Source organism: Hypanus sabinus, chromosome 18 (genome assembly GCF_030144855.1).
Source record: "Hypanus sabinus isolate sHypSab1 chromosome 18, sHypSab1.hap1, whole genome shotgun sequence".
Taxonomy (NCBI): Eukaryota; Metazoa; Chordata; class Chondrichthyes; order Myliobatiformes; family Dasyatidae; genus Hypanus; species Hypanus sabinus.
The window spans coordinates 67,982,617-68,001,592 of NC_082723.1; the positions used below are offsets into that span (position 1 = coordinate 67,982,617).

Here is an 18,976-nt window from a genome sequence, read left to right on the forward strand (position 1 = left end):
AAGGGATGGGCGTAGACAGATCCACTACCTCCTGGATTAGTGACTACCTTTCAGACAGACCCCAGTTTGTACTGCTGGCTGGTTCTCTGCCTGAGGTGGTGGTGAGTGTCACTGGAGCCCCACAAGGGACTGTCCTGTCTCTGTTCACACCATACACCTCAGACTTTTAGTACAAATCTGAGTCTCGTCACTTGCAGAAGTTCTCTAATAACTCTGCGGTGGATGGGTGTATCAGAGATAGACAGGATTCGGAGTACAGTGGAGTGGTGGAATAGTGTGAATCACCCGTTCCTGAATGTGGCCAAAAACAGGTGAGGACAAGTCCCAGATACATTCTGGGGGAAGAGGCTGCGGTGGTAGAGGAGTACATGTACTTGGGTGTTCACCTCGACAACAGACTTGACCAGAAAACCAACACCAAGGCTGTTTACAAGAAGGGGATGAGCAGACTTTATTTTCTAAGGAAGCTGAGATCCTTCAATGTGTGCAGCAGGACGCTGGAGATCTTTTACCAGTCTGTTGTAGCGAGTACAGTCTTTGTGGCTTTATGTTGGGGGAGCAGCATCGGTGCTGGTGATGCAAAAAGATTAAATAATCTCATCAAGAAGGCTGGATCCGTCCTTGGCTACAACCTGGGCTCTGTTGAGTTAGTGGTGGAGAGGAGGTCACTAAACAAACTGTTATCCATTATGGACAATCAGGCACGTCCTCTCCATGACCGTCTGAATAAGCAGCGGAGCACCTTTCAAACAGACTCATTCAGCTCTGCTGTCACAAGAATCGTAACAGAAATTCTTACCTATCAAATGCATTAAGCTTATACAACAGGTGGATTTTCAAAGCTTGCAGGGAGATTTATGCCGGTTAGAAGAATGGGCTGAACGTTGGCAGATGGAGTTTAATGCTGAAAAGTGTGAGGTTCTACATTTTGGCAGGAATAATCCAAATAGAACATACAGAGTAAATGGTAGGGCATTGAGGAATGCAGAGGAACAGAGAGATCTAGGAATAACTGTGCATAGTTCCCTGAAAGTGGAGTCTCATGTAGATAGGGCTGTGAAGAGGGCTTTTGGAACGCTGGCCTTTATAAATCAAAGCATTGAATACAGAAGTTGGGATGTAATGCTAAAGTTGTACCAGGCATTGGTAAGGCCAAATTTGGAATATTGTGTGCCGTTCTGGTCACCGAATTATAGGAAAGATATCAATAAATTAGAGAGAGTGCAGAGACGATTTACTAGGATGTTACCTGGGTTTCAGCAATTAAGTTACAGAGAAAGGTTGAACAAGTTAGGTCTCTATTCATTGGAGCGTAGAAGGTTGAGGGGGGATTTGATCGAGGAATTTAAAATTTTGAGAGGGATAGATAGACTTGACGTGAACAGGCTGTTTCCATTGAGAGTAGGGGAGATTCAAACTAGAGGACATGATTTGAGAGTTAGGGGGCAGAAGTTTAAGGGAAACACGAGGGGGTATTTCTTTACTCAAAGAGTGATGGCTGTGTGGAATGAGCTTCCTGTAGAAGTAGTAGAGGCCAGTTCAGTTGTGTCATTTAAGGTAAAATTGGATAGGTATATGGACAGGAAAGGAGTGGAGGGTTATGGGCTGAGTGCGGGTAGGTGGGACTAGGTGAGATTAAGGGTTCGGCACGGACTAGGAGGGCCAAGATGGCCTGTTTCCATGCTGTGATTGTTATATGGTTATATAACAGTTCATCTCTGAGTGACAGGAGAACACGCATCATAGTACAATGGACTGTTTTATTATTTTGTACATTATTGCACTTTGGTAAATTATTATTGTGTCTATCATTATTCTGTATTATTAGTTAATATTATTATAACTGAGCATGTTTTTAAATGTTGTTGCTGTAATGAAATAACTTCCCACTCAGGATCAATAAAGTACTACTACTAATAATAATAATAATAATAATTATAACTCTCCCCAGGGCCCTGACATTCACTGTATAATTCCTACCCTGGTATGATCTCTCAAAATGTGAAACCTCACATTTACTTGGATTGAAAACCATTTTCCAACCCTTAGCCCACATACACAGCTGTTTAAGATCTAGTAATTTTTATAACCTTCTATACTGGGGTTCCCAACCTTTTTTATGCCATGGTCAGCTACCATTAACTGGGGGGGGGGGTCCATGGTCTCCAGGTTGGCAACCCCCATTGTAGACAATCTATAAGAGATTCATAAGAATGATTCCGGGAATAAAAGGCTTATCATATGGGGAGTGCTTGATGGCTCTGCTTGAGCCTTACTCACTGGAGTTTTGAAGAATGAGGTAGATCTCATTGAAACCTATTGAATATTGAAAGGTCTAGATAGAGTGGATGTAGAGAGGATTTTTCTATAGAGGGGAATCTGTGACCAGAGAGTACAACGTCAGAATAGGGGGATGTCCATTTAGAACTTTGATGAGGAGGAATTTCTTCAGTCAGAGGGTGGTGAATCTGTGGAATTCATTGCCAATGCAGCTGTGTCATTAAGTATATTTAAAGCAGAGGTAGATAGATTCTTGGTTGGTAAGGTTACAGGGAGAAGGCAGGAGACTGGGGTTAAAAGGGACAATAAATCAACCATAATGATGCAGTGGAGATGGCCTAATTCTGCTCTGTAATGTCTGACGGTCCACAGCACCCGCTGTTTTCATATCATCAGCATCTCCTTACGTGGATGTTGTCTGGCTTGTTGAGTTCTTCAAATATTTGGAATATATTTCGTTTTTTAAAAGTTTCTTTATCAGTTTTATGTGACTTCTGACTTTTTGTAAACTTTAATTTGTTGAGATGAACTCTATATTCAGACCCCAAATTTTAACTTTTTCTTGGCAAAAATGCTTTCTGTTTTCAGCATTTTTATTTTAGTTCACTTTTTTTCGATTGCAATATTTAATCAGAATTTGCATCAAGCAGTGCACAGTTGTGCACTGCCCCTTTAAAGATGCGAGGAGGTATGCAAATAACATGCCCAGAGAATGGTCCCGCCCCCTCGAGGCGTATTGCGCCGATTGGGTGTAGCGATCGTCAATCCGCGTTCCGCGCGGCCGACTTGACTTCCGGTGAGGAGAGAGACTGGCGGAGAGCCGGGCGCCATGTTGGATGGTAGAGTCTAGTCGGTTGTCTGCTCGGCCGAGCGGCCCGCCTCATTCCTAAACCGAACTTCGGTGTTTACTTCGTTGACCGAGGGGCGGTAGAGTCGTGTTGCTTCCTCCGGTTCGACACCGGTAGCGAGAGAGCGAGACAGCCGTGCCCAATGGAGGCGCGGCTCCGGCAGCCGCTTTGAAAGGAGGATCGGGTAAGCGAGCGGCGGGGCGGGGGTCCGGCGCCAGGCCCGCTGCGCATGCGCGGTGGGTAGCGCGGTCGCGGGAACGCGCGCGACTTGGAAGGGTGAGTGGGCGGGGCCTGAGCGCGTGGGCGCGCATCTGTGAGACAGGTGCAAGTGGCTCACCTGTGACCATGGACTCAGGTGCAGTTTTTTTCTGCATTTCGCGCATTCTGTGAATTTAATAGCGCATCGCTGCTACCAAATGCAGCATATTATAAACTGTAGATTGCGCAGATGCTGGAAATTTGGAGCAACTCACAAAATGCTGGAGGAATTCAGTAGGTCAGGCAGCATCTATGGGAATGATATTCTGGGCCGAGACCCTTCTTCAGGATTGGAAGGAAAAGGGGAAGATGCCCAGATTAGGTGGGAATGATAGGAGTCCAAGCTGGCAAGTGATGGGTGAGACCAAGTGAGGGTAGTGACCCCCCCCCCCCATTCCATGCATGGAACAACTTTGCAAATCATAAACAAAAGTTTCTGCAGATGCTGGAAATCCAGAGCAATCCACGCAAAATGTTGGAGGAACTCAGCAGATGAGGCAGATCTGTGGAAATAAACAAACAGAAATCTGGAGCATGTCATGAAATATATTGTTTTGTGGCAGCAGTACATTGCTATAGGGAATTATTGAGATATATGTGTGTGTCTATATGTATGTATAATACAGTATATGTGTACATGAGTGAGCAATTTTAAGTTCCTAAGTGTCAAGATCTCTGAGGATCTGACCTGGTCCCAGCATATCAATGTAGCTGTAAAGAAGGCAAGACAGCGGCTATATTTCATTAGGAGTTTAAGGAGATTTGGTTTGTCATCTAAAACATTCAAACTTCTACAGATGTACCATGGAGAGTAACACACACAAAACGCGAGAGGAACTCAGCAGGCTAGGCAGCATCTATGGATCTATGGAGTACAATTGACATTTCAGGCCAAGACCCTTCAACAGGACTGGACAAAAAAAGATGAGGGGTAGAGTTAAAATGTGGGGTGAGGGGAGAGAGAAGATAGACAAGGTGACAGGTGAAACCAGGAGAGGGGAGGGGTGAAGTAAAGAGCTGGGAAGTTGATTGGTGAAAGAGATACAGGGCTGGAGAAGGGGGAATCTGATAGGAGAGAACAGAAGGCCTTGGAGGAGAGAAAAGGGGGAAGGAGCACCAGAAGGAGGCGATGGACAGCAAGGAGATAAGGTGAGAGAGGGAAAAGGGGAAGGAGAATGGTGAAGGAGAGGGGGGCCATTACTGGAAGTTCAAGAAATTGATGTTCATGCCTTCAGGTTGGAGGCTACCCAAACGGAATGTTAAGGTCTTGTTCCACCAACTTGAGTGTGGCTTCATTGTGACAGTAGAGGAAGCCATGGATATACATATCTGAATGGGAAGTGGAATTAAAATGGATGGCCAGTGGGAGATCTTGCTTTTTCTGGTGGATGGACTGAGCATAGGTGCTTGGTGAAGCGGTTTCCCAATTGTATGTCGGGTCTCACTAATGTACAGGTGGCCACATCCGAAGCACCGGACACAGTGTATGATCCCAGAGTCACCTCACCTGGAAGGATTGTTTGGATGCCTGAATGGTAGTGAGGGGGGCAGGTGTAGCACTTGTTCCACTTGCAAGGTTAAGTGTGAGGAGGGAGAGACAAATGGGTAAAGGAGTTGCGTAGGAGTCGTCCCTGCGGAAAGCAGAAAGTGGGTTGGGGGGAAGAGAGCATTCTGGCAGGCTATATCACTGTCTGGTATGGGGTGAGGTCTAATGCACAGGATTGAAAGAAGCGACAGAAGGTTGTAAAATTAGTCAGCTCCAGCTGGATACTTGCCTCCATGGTATCTAGGACATTTTCAAGGTGCAATGTCTCAGAAAGGTGCATCCATCATTAAGGACTCCCACCACCTAGGACATGACCTCTTCTCATTGTTACCGCCACGAAGGAGGTACAGAAGCCCTGAAGACTCACACTCAATGATTCAGGAACAGCTTCTTTCCCTTTGCCATGGACATTGAACCCATGAACACCACCTCACTTTTATTATTTCTGCCTTTGCACTATTTTAAATTTAACTATTGCATTGTACTGCTGCTGCCAAATTAAATTTCATGACATATTCTAGTGATACTAGACCTGATTCTGATTTTATATATTTAAGAAGGATCTTGGCCCTAAACAGCAACTGTTTATTCGTTTCTATAGAAGCTGCTGACCTGCTGAGTTCCTCCAGCTCTTTATGTGCATTGTTCCAGTTAGTCGGTTGATTTGTCACATGGGTACAACTGGGCGGCACGGACTCTGTTACCATGCTGTATCTCTCAAAATAAAAAAAACAAGGCCTGTTTCTGTTGTACAACACCCTGTTTTGTCTTTGTAACAATGTTTTTAACCCTTTAGGGCCAGTTTAGTGTATTGTGGTTGCTTCCGTTTAAAGCCTCTGGCCAAAGACACATTCTGTGAATAACTTACTTAAACCCATCACCTCTACATCAATTTATTTAAAGTTCAAAGTAAATCTAGTATATTGCCGTACACAATCCTGAGGTTCATTTTCTTGTAGGCACACTCAATAAATCTGTCATGGAATAATAATGATAACAGAATCAAAAGATAATGCACTGACTGGCTGTTAACCAGTGTGCAAGAGACACCAGACTGTGCATATACAAAAAGCAAGGTATAATAATTAAGTAAATGAGCAATAAGTATTGATAACATGAGATGAAGAGCTTGAAAGTGAGTGTATAGGAATTGGGAACATTTCAATGATGGGGTAAGTGAAATTATCCCCTTTGGTTCAAGAGCCTGGTGGTTGAGGGATAATAACTGTTCCTTGGCCTGGTGGTGTGAGTCCTGACACTCCTATACCCTCTTCCTGGTGGCAGCAATGAGAAGAGAGCATCACCTGGGTGGTGGGGTCCCTGATGACGGATGCTGCTTTCCTGTGGTTACGTTTTGTGTAGATGTGCTCAATGGTGGGGAGGGCTTTATCTATGATGTACTGGGCTGTATCCTCTATGTAGATTTCCCATTCCAATATTATGTAGAAAAGCCTACAAGAGGAAGGCTGTACTTGATTTAGTATTGAGAAATGAACCTGCTCAGGTGTCAGGTCTCTCAGTGGGAGAGCATTTTAGAGATAGTGATCATAATTCTATCTCCTTTACCATAGCATTGGAGAGAGATAGGAACAGACAAGTTAGAAAAACGTTTAATTGGAGTAAGGGGAATTATGAGGCTATCAGGCAGGAAATTGGAAGCTTAAATTGGAAACAGATGTTCTCAGGGAAAAGTACAGAAGAAATGTGGCAAATGTTCATGGGCTATTTGTGTGCAGTTCTGTATAGGTGCTTTCCAATGAGACAGGAAACGTGGTGTACAAATGCTATAATAAATCTTGTCAAGAAGAAAAGAAAAGCTTACAAAAGGTTCAGAAAGCTAGGTAATGTTAGAGATCTAGAAGATTATAAGGCTAACAGGAGAAGGACCTTAAGAAGGAAATTAGGGGAGCCAGAAGGGGCCATGAGAAGGCCTTGGCGGGCAGGATTAAGGAAAACCCCAAGGCATTCTACAAGTATGTGAAGAGCAAGAGGATAAGATGTAAAAGAATAGGACCTATCAAGTGTGACAGTGGGAAAGTGTGTATGGAACTGGATGAAATAGCAGAGGTACTTAATGAATACTTTGCTTTAGTTTTCACTATGGAAAAGGATCTTGGTGAAAGTAGTGATGACTTGCAGCAGACTGAAAAGCTTGTGCATGTAGATATTAATAAAGAGGATTTGCTAGAGCTTTTGGAAAGCATCGTTGGATAAGTTGCCGGGACCGGATGAGATGTACCCCAGGCTACTGTTGGAGGTGAGGGAGGAGATTACTGAGTCTCTGACGATGATTTTTGCATCATTGATGGGGATGGGAGAGGTTCCAGAGGATTGGAGGGTTGCAGATGTTGTTCCTTTATTCAGGAAAGGGAGGAGAGATAGCCCAGGAAATTATAGACCGGTGAGTCTTACCCCAGTGGTTGGTAATTTGATGGAGAAGATCCTGAGAGGCAGGATTTATGAACATTTGGAAAGGCATAATATGATTAGGAATAGTCAGCATGGCTTTGTCAAGGGCAGGTTGTGCTTTATGAGCCTGATCGAATTTTTTGAGGATATGACTAAACATATTGATGAAGGAAGAGCAGTAGATGTAGTGTATATGGATTTCAGCAAGGCATTTGATAAGGTACCCCATGCAAGGTTTATTGAGAAAGTAAGGAGGCATGGGATCCAAGGTGACATTGCTTTGTGGATCCAGAACTGGCTTGCCCACAGAAGGCAAAGAGTGGTTGTAGGCGGGTCATATTCTGCTTGGAGGTCAGTGACCAGTGGAGTGCCTCAGGGATCCGTTCTTGGACGTTTACTCTTCATGATTTTTATAAATGACCTGGATGAGGAAGTGGAGGAATGGGTTAGTAAGTTTGCTGATGACACAAAGGTTGGAGGTGTTGTGGATAGTGTGGAGGGCTGTCAAAGGTTACAGCGGGACATTGATAGGATACAAAACTGGGCTGAGAAGTGGTAGGTGGTGTGAAGGGTTCATTTTGGTAGGTCAAGTATGATGACAGAATATAGTATTAATGGTAAGACTCTTGGCAGTGTGGAGGATCAGAGGGATCTTGGGGTCTGAGTCCATAGGACGCTCAAAGCAGCTGCACAGGTTGACTCTGTGTTTAAGAAGGTGTATGGTGTATGGGCCTTCGTCAATTGTGGAATTGAATTTAGGAGCCCAGAGGTAATGTTGCAGCTATATAGGACCTTGGTCAGACCCCACTTGGAGTACTGTGCTCAGTTCTGGTCGCCTCACTACAGGAAGGATGTGGAAACTATAGAAAGGGGTGCAGAGGAGATTTACAAGGATGTTGCCTGGATTGGCGAGCATGCCTTATTTGCCTTTTCTCCTTGGAGCGACAGAGGATGAGAGGTGACCTGATAGAGGTGAATAAGATGATGAGAGGCATTGATCGTGTGAATAGTCAGAGGCTTTTTCCCAGGGCAGAAATGGTTGTCACAAGAGGACACAGGTTTAAGGTGCTGGGGAGTAGGTACAAAGGAGATGTCGGGTAAATTTTTTACGCAGAGAGTGGTGAGTGCGTGGAATGGGGTGACGGTGGTGGAGGCAGATACAATAGGGTCTTCTAAGAGACTTTTGGATAGGTACATGGAGCTTAGAAAAATAGAGGGCTATGGGAAAGCCTAGTAATTTCTAAGGTGGGGTCATGTTCGGCCCAACTTCGTGGGCCGAAGGGCCTGTATTGTGCTACAGGTTTTTTATGTTTCTATGATTTAAAAATTCTAAGTTTAATTGGTTTGATTCAGTTGTACAAAAGATAATGGGTTTTTTTCTGTTGTTCTCTCTTATACTTCCTCCAGTCACTGATGCCTATGAGTTATAGAGCAACTTGCATCTCTTAAGTAATCACTTAAATGTAATATGTTTCCAAAATAATGGGGTTTAAAAAGTCGTCTAAAGCACCCTTCATGGGGAAGAATGTACAAACTTGATAATAGAGGATGCTGGAATTGAATTCCAAACTTTGATATCCAGAGCTGTAATAGCATTGCACTAACCACCACGCTATGCATGAATAGTAGGAGGGACGTGCCAACGATGTATTGGGCTGAGTCCACTACTCTGCAGCTTCTTGCATTACAGTGCATTTGAATAGCTGTCCCAGACCACGATACACCCTGTCATGATCAAATTGCTGTTTATGCTAGTATCCTGTGCATGTTTGCTTTAATTTTTATTCAGTACAATTGATTACAAGTGTAGTGGATTCTGGTTAACTGAGACGTGTGAAATGAATCAGAATCAGGTTTATTACCACTGGCATGTGACGTGAAATTTGTTAACTTAGCAGCAGCAGTTCAATGCAATACATAATCTAGCAGAGAGAAATAATAATAAACAGGTAAATCAATTACAGTATACATATATTGAATAGATAAAAACATGCAAAAACTGAAATACTGTATATTAAAAAAAGTAAGGTAGTGTCCAAAGATTCAATGTCTATTTAGCAATCAGATGGCAGAGGGGAAGAAGCTATTTCTGAATCACTCAGCGTGTGCCTTCAGGCTTCTGTATCCCCTACCTAATGGTAACAGTGAGAAAAAGGCTTGCTCTGGGTGTTGGAGGTCCTTAATGGATGCTGCCTTTCTGAGACATCGCACCCTTGAAGATGTCGTGGGTACTTTGTAGGCTAGTACCCAAGATGGAGCTGACTAGATTTACAACCTTCTGCAGCTTTTTTTGGTCCTGTGCAGTAGTTCCCCCCCCCCCCCCCCCACACACACACATACCAGACAGTGGTGCAGCTCTTCACAGTACAAATATAGAATTTTTTGAGTGTATTTGTTGACATGCCAAATCTCTTCAAACTCCTAATGAAGTATAGCTGCTGTCTTGCCTTCTTTATAACTACATCGATATGTTGGGGCCAGGTTAGATCCTCAGAGATCTTGACACCCAGGAACTTGAAACTGCTCACTCTCTCTACTTCTGATCCCTCTGATGAATGATGTGTGTTCCTTTGTCCTACCCTTCCTGAAGTCCACAATCAGCTCTTTCGTCTTACTGACGTTGAGTGCCAGGTTGTTGCTGCGGCACCACTCCACAAGTTGGCATATCTCACTCCTGTACGCCCTTCGTCACCACCTGAGATTCTACCAACAATGGTTGTATTGTCAGCAAAACATAGATGGTATTTGAGCTGTGTCTAGCCACCCAGTCATGTGAAAATAGAGAGTAGAGCAGTGGGCTAAGCACACACCCCTGAGGTGCACCAGTGTTGATTGTCAGCAAGGAGAATATGTTATCATCAATCCGCACAGACTGTGGTCTTCCGGTTAGGAAGTCAAGGATCCAATTGTAGAGGGAGGTACAGAGGCCCAGGTTCTGCAACTTCTCAATCAGGATTGTGGGGATGATGGTATTAAATGCTGAGCGATAGTCAATGAACAGCATCCTGAAATAGGTGTTAGTGTTGTCCAGGTGGTCTAATGTCATGTGGAGAGCCATGCAGATTGCGGCTGCTGTTGACCTACTGTGGCGAATTGCAGTGGGTCCAGGTCCTTGCTGAGGCAGAAGTTCAGTTTAGTCATGACCAACCTCTCAAAGCATTTCATCACTGTCGATGTGAGTGCTACTGGGCGATAGTCATTAAGGCAGCTCACATTATTCTTCTTAGGCACTGGTATAATTGTTGCCTTTTTGAAGCAAGTGGGAACTTCTGCCTGTAACAGTGAGAGGTTGAAATGAACACATACATTTCGGCCCAATAAGCAGAAGTTTCATGGAAATAGTTAAAAAGGCATAAAAAAAATACAAACTGAGTAACTGTATTTAAATGAAATTCTGTATTTAAATAAAATACAGAACAAATTAGAATACTACCAATATTACTACAGTACTATAAAACTGTAGTTCCTAATAGTTATTGATGGAAGAAATCATCCAGTGTTTGAGTTCTTTTGATGAACAAAATCATCACAGACACCCTTATACAATGCTTTTGATGATTGCATTCTCCAAATCTATATTTTCATTGTAGCATTCAGGATGGCTTCAAATTCTTCCTTGTTCCAAGCTTACTGAAGTAGTGAAATCGTTTCATTTTCAATCCCAGCTATTTCTGGCAACTCTAAGCCTGAATGGTTGAAACTGCAGTGAGCAAAACAATTTTGAATTGTCTTACTGCTTATTTCTTGCCAACCATCAGTGCCAATAATCACTTGACATGTCTATTTAAAAACTATTCACTCAAAGTACAGTGTAGTGCCTAATAGTTACGCAAATGTACGGGATTGATGCTATTTAAAAACTATTCACTCTTAAGCGTGGTGAGTGTTTTAACGACTACACAAGTGCAAGCATCTGATGCTAGTTATAAACTATTAAGCAAGTCTTCTGCCATATTAAAGCAGTAAAGTGTCCCAAGTAAATGAAAGGAATTCTAAGAGCAAACACGAGGAAATCTGCAGATGCTGGAACTTCAAACAACAACACACACAAAATGCTGGTGGAACGCTGGAGGCCAGGCAGCATCTATAGGAGAAGCACTGTCAACGTTTCGGGCCGAGACCCTTTGTCAGGACTAATTCCACCAGCATTTTGTGTGTGTTGCTTGGGTAACTGATTGTGGTGTTTGAATTTTATTTGAGGTTCTGGAGTAGGAAGGAGGTCGACTCTTCCCCAAGGAAATGAAATAGATTAACCAAAGAAACAGGCATGATAGCCAAGGGCATCTTCATATTTCAAGTCACTGAGCTCTTGCATGAACCATTAAGATAAAACTGATACAGACCATTACATTAATATTCTTGGTAACACACTTTACTGTTGGAAAGTCATGAATTATTAAAACGGAGAAACTGAGATGGCAGTCATTTGGGTGTCATTTTGGCTGTCTGGCCCTTGCGGACTTTCACGTTTATAGACCTTATCCTTGAACCCTCCCCCCCCATTCAGTCTCATCCTTGTAATGTGACCAAGGTCACCAGAGAGATGCAGTTGGTAGATATGAAGTAACTTTTTATTTGACAAAAGGAGACACAATAGGCATCATATTGAGGCCCTTATGGAGGACGAGGTCTTTCAGACCCATGGTATTTTATATGCTAAAGATCCATGGCATAAAAAAGTTGGCAACCCTGCTCTAATTAAATGTGAAATTCTGTTATAATCTTTTTTTCTCTGTCAGGAGATTATTTACGATGAGACAACTTATCTAAAATAGCTGGTTCCTGGTTGGATCCTTGATACATTGTTACAGGAATCTGATTTACCTGGGTTCCTTGAACTCGTTCTCAAGTCCTCCTTTGCTTGTTTGATATGACCAGCCCATATAAGGATTAAAATCCTTCAAGATGTTTTTATTTGTTATTTGTTGAGTGATTTGCAGTCAAAGTATAGTTACTGTTAGGGAGCTTGGAGGCTGCTCCTTTTAAAAATACCAAAGATGTTTTTCTGAACTTGTATGATGTGTTGATGTCCTAAAGCTCTCCGCTGTCAGTTATTTATTTATTGAGACACAGCGCAGAATAGGCCCTTTGAACTGCGCCACCCAGCAACCAGCTGATTCATGAGACAATTTATAATAACCAATTAACTTACCAAGCTGAATCATCTTTGAGCTGTGGGAGAACACCGGATCACCTGGAGGAAACCCACATGGTCATGGGGAGAACGTACGAACTCCTTGTAGGCAGCAGCGGGAATTGAATCCAGGTCACCTTCTCTGTAAAGCTGTATATTTCATTGGAAACAAAGTCATCTTATGGATGCAGCTGTTAATTTCCACAGAACTAGCCTATAAAAGGGAGTACATGTCAGGTTCTAAGAATTTCTTAAGGATGATTTGTGTATATAAATTCACAAGATATCAGATTTAGTTGGAAGTTCAGAATTCACTTAATGTCTATTGTGGAAATAAATATTAGAATTAAAATTGAGTTTAATACCACCGGCATATGTTATGAAATTCATTAACTTTGCAGCAGCGCAATGCAATACATGATAGTATAGAAAAAAAATAACTGAATTATGTTAAATATATATTAAATAGTTACATTTTAAGTAAGTACAGGTAGTCTCCGAGTTATGAACGTCTGACTTACGATCAATTCGAAGGAGAACGCTGTCCGCCATATTAAGTTGGATCGCGACTTAAATTTTTCTTAGCAAAATTCACCCTGACCTCCCCCCCCCGCCCATTTTTCCATTCGGCTGGTGGAGCAGTGAGGTCAGCACCAGGCTCGAGAACGGATGTTCCCGAGTTCGATCCAGTGACAGACTGTTCCCGAGCACGCCGCGTTGATGTCGAGCTCGCAACTTGACCGCGTAAAAAAACCCACTGCCACCTCCAGTTTAAATTCCATGCGGAATTTTGAGGAGGATCAAATACCCAAATCCAGCACAGCCCCCACTTGTCCTATTTAACCTGTCTCAGTGCGGTGGACTTTAGGACCCAGGGACTTCAGTGCGGTGGTCCTTAGGACCCAGCGGACCTTGGGACCCGCCGCCTGCAGTGTTTCTGTTCCTGTTGACGGGAAGCGATCACAATTGAGAATAAAGTGGAAGTAACAAAGTGTTTGGAAAGATGTCATTGAAAAAGCGTTAGGCTACAGTCAGTCAATGATTGAAACAACTTTAAAGGATAAAATGAGAATAATGGAGCATGTGAAAAGCCCTGCCCCGATGAAAGCTACAATTATTACTAAGCAACGCAGTGGTTTAATTATCGGAATACATAGGTTTCTTAAGTGTTTTATATGCATAGAAAGGTAAAATATATATTATATACTAAGACAAACGTTTGACTAACCGATGCTAAATAATACCAGATGTACTTGTTCTGACTTACGTACAAATCTGGCTTAAAAGCAGATTCAGGAACGGACTTGTTCGTAACCCGGGGACTGCCTGTAGTGCAAAAATAGAAATTTAAAAAAAAGTAGTGAGGTAGTGTTCATGAGTTCAGTGTCCATTCAGAATCTGATGGTGGAGGGGAAGAGCTGTTCCTGAATCACTGAGTGTGTGCCTTCAGGCTTCTGTACCTCCTTCCTGATGATAGCCATGAGAAGAGGGCATGACCTGGGTAATGCGGACTTTAATGATGGATGCCACCTTTTTAAGGCACCGCTTCTTGAAGATATCTTGGATACTACGGAAGCTGATACCCATGATGGAGCTGACTATTTTTAAAGCTCTGCGCAGCTTACTTTGATCCTGTGCAGTAGCACCACCCCCCCCCCCCCCCCAACCCTGAACATCAGACGGTGATGCAGCCAGTCAGAATGTTCTGCACAATACATCTGTTTTTACTCCTAATCAAATACAGCTGCTGTTTTGCCTTCTTTATAACGCCATTGATATGTTGGGACCAGGTTATGTCCTCAGAGATTCTAACACCCAGGAACTTGAAATTGTTCACTCTTTCCGCTTCTGATCCCTCAATGATGACTGGTATGTGTTCATTCATCCTACCTTTTCTCAACTCCACAATCAATTCTTTGATCTTACTGACATTGAGTGCAAGGTTGTTGCTGTGACACCACTCAACTAGCTGATATATCTTGTTCCTGTATGCCATCGCGTCACCATTTGATCTTTAAATTATATTTTTTGGTTAATTATTTTTGAAGTAGAATTAGTTTTATTTATATATGTATGTATGTATGTGTGTGTGTGTGTGTGTGTACACACACACACACACACACACACACACGCACGCACGCACACAGTATTTTGATTTTGCTTTTGATGTTTATTTTTAAAATTACTTTTGAAGTATTTATTTTTGTCATTGATTACATTGTATAAAACTAAACAATCTTTTTCTTCTAGGGTAGCACTCATCCAAAAGGGTGTTGGTGATGATGCACCATGGCAGTGGTCCACAAAATATACAGCGCCCACTGCAGAGATCCAAGTCATATACTGGCGCCGAGGGAGATGAACAGACTGCATTACCTCATTCTCCTGTCACACCGTTCGCTCCAGCTCTCAGCCCCGTGCCGCACACGGTGGCCAGTCCTTCTGGGCCACAGTCCCCAAGTTATCAGTTGCAGCAGCTCATCATGAACCGGAGTCCAGTATCCGCGCAGAATGTCAACATCACGCTGCAGAATGTGAGCCAGGTGATGGCCGGGAATCAGCAGATCACGTTGGCTCCCCTCCCGATTCAAAACCCAGCTTCCCCTGGTTTCCAGTATAGTTCACAGGTTGTGGGGCAGCAAAGGCGCTTTGATCACGGATCCCCGTCGTATATTCAAGTCACTTCACCCTTGCCTCAGGTGCAGCCGCAGAGTCCCACCCAACACAGCCCTGCATCGATGCTACAGGGCGTGCAGCGGACAGGAGCAGCAGCTACAGGGTTGAGTATGTGCAGTCAGAGCCCAACCCGAGGATACGTGGACGCCAATGTACTGGTTAGGCAGCTGAACCTCAGTCCATCGAGTGGTGGGCACTTTGTATATCAGGATCCGTCCGGTCTTACTCAGATAACTTCAAGCGTTGGGCAGGTGCAGTTGACGGCAGCCGCCACATCAGTTTCTGGATCACGGGAGCGTAGGCTCTCACAGCCACACTCCCAGACTGGTGGAACCATTCATCACTTGGGCCCTCAGAGCCCAGTGGCCAGTGGCGCCATGCAGCCCTTACCCAGCCCAAGCCACATTACCACATCGAACCTGCCTCCGCAGATCAGCAGCATCATACAAGGACAACTGATACAGCAGCAGCAGCAGCAGGTTCTTCACAGCCAGCAGATGGCCAGGCCTGTAAATTTTGAAAGGACACCTGTATCCTTGACCACAGGAGTGGTAGGGGCATCGAGCTTCGGAATGACATCACCACCGCCTCCTTCTAGCCCATCTCGGAGTGCTGTAGCTCAGGGCCTGGCAGCGGCATGTCTCACTCCCACCACCCCTTGCGTCCCAGTCGTGAGGAAACAACCAAAGAAGTTGGAAGAAATTCCACCTGCTACCCCAGAGGTTTCTCAAATGAGAAAGCAGTGTTTAGAACATCACCTTGCCCAAATGGAGACTCTGAGGGAGATGTTTAAGGACTACTTGATTGAACTTTTCTTCCTTCAGCACTGCCAGGGGAATATGATGGATTACCTAGCGTTCAGACGGAAACCCTGTATGGCCTTGATGGCATATCTGAAGCAAGGTGACTTGGATCTTGAAGAGGAGGAGGAGGAGGAGCAATCCGAGGTCATCAATGATGAGGTAAAACTATTTGCTGTTAAGTGTGCAAAAACCGTTCACACCTCCTGCACTGTGGCAATTGCAGGCTGAGAAAGTGTTGGCATCCAGTTGTCCAGGGCAATCTCATTGGCAAATTAATTTTTCTCCCTTGATTTTTAAGACAGGTGAAACTTTAAATTATCTGGAAATCTGGTTTTATCTGGAATTTTGATTATTTCTGTAAATTCTGCAAATAATGAAATGTACTTGTGTTTTGATGCATAAACTCTTCTCGGGCTTCCAGCTGGGTACAGATGTCGATTTTAACCAACGTTTCGATGACAAACACCGCCATCATCAGGGACGCTGCCAGGCAGGTCTATAGTCTGATGGTATATTTTCTCACTTCCCGTTGTCCGTCCCTCCTGATTGGATAATCCTCAACCAATCAGGTTTTTGCTGTTCCACCTTGTTTAAAATCATACTCCAATTCTTAGAGTAGTTGTAAACAAAGTGGGACAGCAGAAACCTGATTGGTTGAGAACTAACCAATCAGGAGGGAGGACGGTAGCAGTTAAGAATATATACACTTGTACCCCGCTGGAAGCCCAAGAAGAGTTTATATGTCACATACACTGGGGAAGCACAAAATCTTTTTTCCTCAAGTTTTGTGTCCCTGGCACAATCCAGCCTGCATTTAACACAGAAGTAGAATCTCAGCCCATCTAGGTTTATTCAGGACTGCGTTGATCATTGTCATCTTCATGTCACATTCATTCTTCTGTCCCTCTCTGCTGTTTTTGAATGTGATTTCTCCATTTATTATTGAATGCTTCAGCCAAGTCCAAAGGTTTTGCACTAAATTATGACTTATTCTTTCAGATAACAGCTCCAAATGTTAATGACATTTTTGCTTGTAAACTTTTGGCATAGCAAACTGACAATTGTTCAATTTTTTTAAGTAATTAATACAACTTTTAGCTTATCTATCTAAGACAGATCAAATTGAATTAAGATAATTAATGCATCCTCTTATACAGAATCTGATGGGAGCGTTACACAAAATCAGAACATTGAATGAATGAAAAAATCTCATACCATTACTCCAAATGATCATTCAGAATAAATGGAGTTAGTACTGGGCTAAAGATATATTGTATTATTGAAAGAAATTCTTAACCCTTGAATATTGATGGGATTCTTTTCCATTTTCATTATAAAAATTGGAGAAGAAGGCTAAAAACAGTTGGTCTGCATGGTCCCTTTCCACGCTGTACATCTTTGAACATGTCCATTCGTTTGCTTCCTGGCCTCTAGCCACGTTCAAAATGATCCATTTAGAATGTTGGTTTTCTGTTCATGGGTCAAAGGAAAGCCAGGAATGTTCTGCAGTTATGCTTGATGTGACGCTTTCTAAAGTGAACTTGGGATATTTGTACACCATCTGGTTCTTACCCTACGCTTTGTTCAGGGAATAATATTGTGATCAATATATAACAGTCTAAACTTTTCAGTGTTAGGATATTGGCTCCTTTAAAATAAAGATTTCAGTAGCTAACCACAAACACAAAAAGTCTGCAGATGCCGGAAATTCAAAGCAAGTCAGAAACACAAAATGTATTTATTTATTGAGACACCTCATGGAATTGGCCCTTTTGACCCTTGAGCCAGGCCACCCAGCAATGCCCCGATTTAATCCTAGCCTAAACATTGGACAATTTACAACAACTAATTTACCTACCAACTGCTACATCTTTGGACCGTGGGAGTAAATAAATGGGGGCACCTGGAGGAAACCCATGTGGTTATGGGGAAAACATACAAACTCCTTGTAGGACGCTGCAGAAATTAAACACGTACTGTAATGCAATGTACTGTAATGCATTGTGCTAACCACTGCGCGACTATGGAGGAAGTCAGCAGGTCAGGCAACATCTATAGAAATGAATAAACAGTCAACGTTTTGGATTGAAACCCTTCAGAACTGGAAAGGAAAGGGAGAGGATGCCAGAATTAAAAAAAAAAGTGGAGGGGGGTTGGAGAAGGAGGATAGATGTGAGTTGATTTATAGCACTGAGTTTTCTCTTTTGGGAAGCTTTATCCTATCTTGGCAGAACCAGTGACCAAGAAATGGTTTTCCTTTGTCATTGAATGAGAGTGTGTGTGTGTGAGAGAAATTTTGTTAGAAAATGTGAGGGTATACTCTTGCCATCATATAATTCTTCTAAATATTTCAGCTAATGGGAGAGTGTGGCTTGGAATTTCAGCATTTCCACAAGACCCATCACGTAATTTATATGTATTGAAATGGAGTACTGTTGTAATGTGGCTCAGGACTGTCAGTTGTCCTATATCACGAGACTGAATTAATTTTTTTTTGCAACATTTAGATTGACATTTATAAGATTCAGGTTTTTAGGTGGAATTATTGTGTGTCTTCAGGCTCCTGTACCTCCTCCTTGATGAGTGGTGGGGGGTTCCTTAATGATGGACACCACCCTTCTGAGGCATCGCTCCTTGTAGATGACCTGGATGCTATGGAGGCTCGTACCCATGATAGAGCCAGCTGAGTTCACAACTTGCTGCAGCTTATTTTGATCCTGTGCATTGCTGCTCCCCTCCCCCCATACCAGACGGTAATGCAGCCAGTTAGAATGCTCTCTATGGTACATCTGTAGAAATTTGCAAGATTCTACTGATTGAGATTGGGGGGGTGGGACAGACTTTTAAAGTTTAACATTACAAATTTTGAATTTATGATTTAACCGAATGGAGGAAATTGGGTTGGGCACCCCTGGTTAGCATGGACTAGATTGGCCAATGGACCTGTATCTGTGCTGTAGTGCCCTATGACTCTGCAACTAGCTGGAGGACCTGAGCTAAAAGAAATGATTGAATAGGTTCA

The 18,976-nt window shown here is 43.2% G+C and overlaps 1 protein-coding gene across 13 annotated transcripts in view; it reads left to right on the top strand.

The window, feature by feature from the left end:
- The first annotated feature begins 459 nt into the window (after positions 1 to 459).
- The window catches only part of ep400 (E1A binding protein p400), a 217,800-nt gene continuing 199,283 nt past the window's right edge, over positions 460 to 18,976 (top strand). For 6 of the 13 annotated variants that reach the window (XM_059994608.1, XM_059994606.1, XM_059994611.1 and 3 more), the window contains exons 1-2: positions 462 to 3,312; positions 14,726 to 16,113. In XM_059994608.1, the coding sequence (XP_059850591.1) occupies positions 14,755 to 16,113 (1,359 nt within the window). In that variant the 5' untranslated portion in view covers positions 462 to 3,312; positions 14,726 to 14,754. Of the gene's footprint in view, positions 3,313 to 14,725; positions 16,114 to 18,976 lie in introns of all 13 variants that reach the window. The other 7 variants (XM_059994601.1, XM_059994605.1, XM_059994604.1 and 4 more) reach the window with 3 other exon arrangements.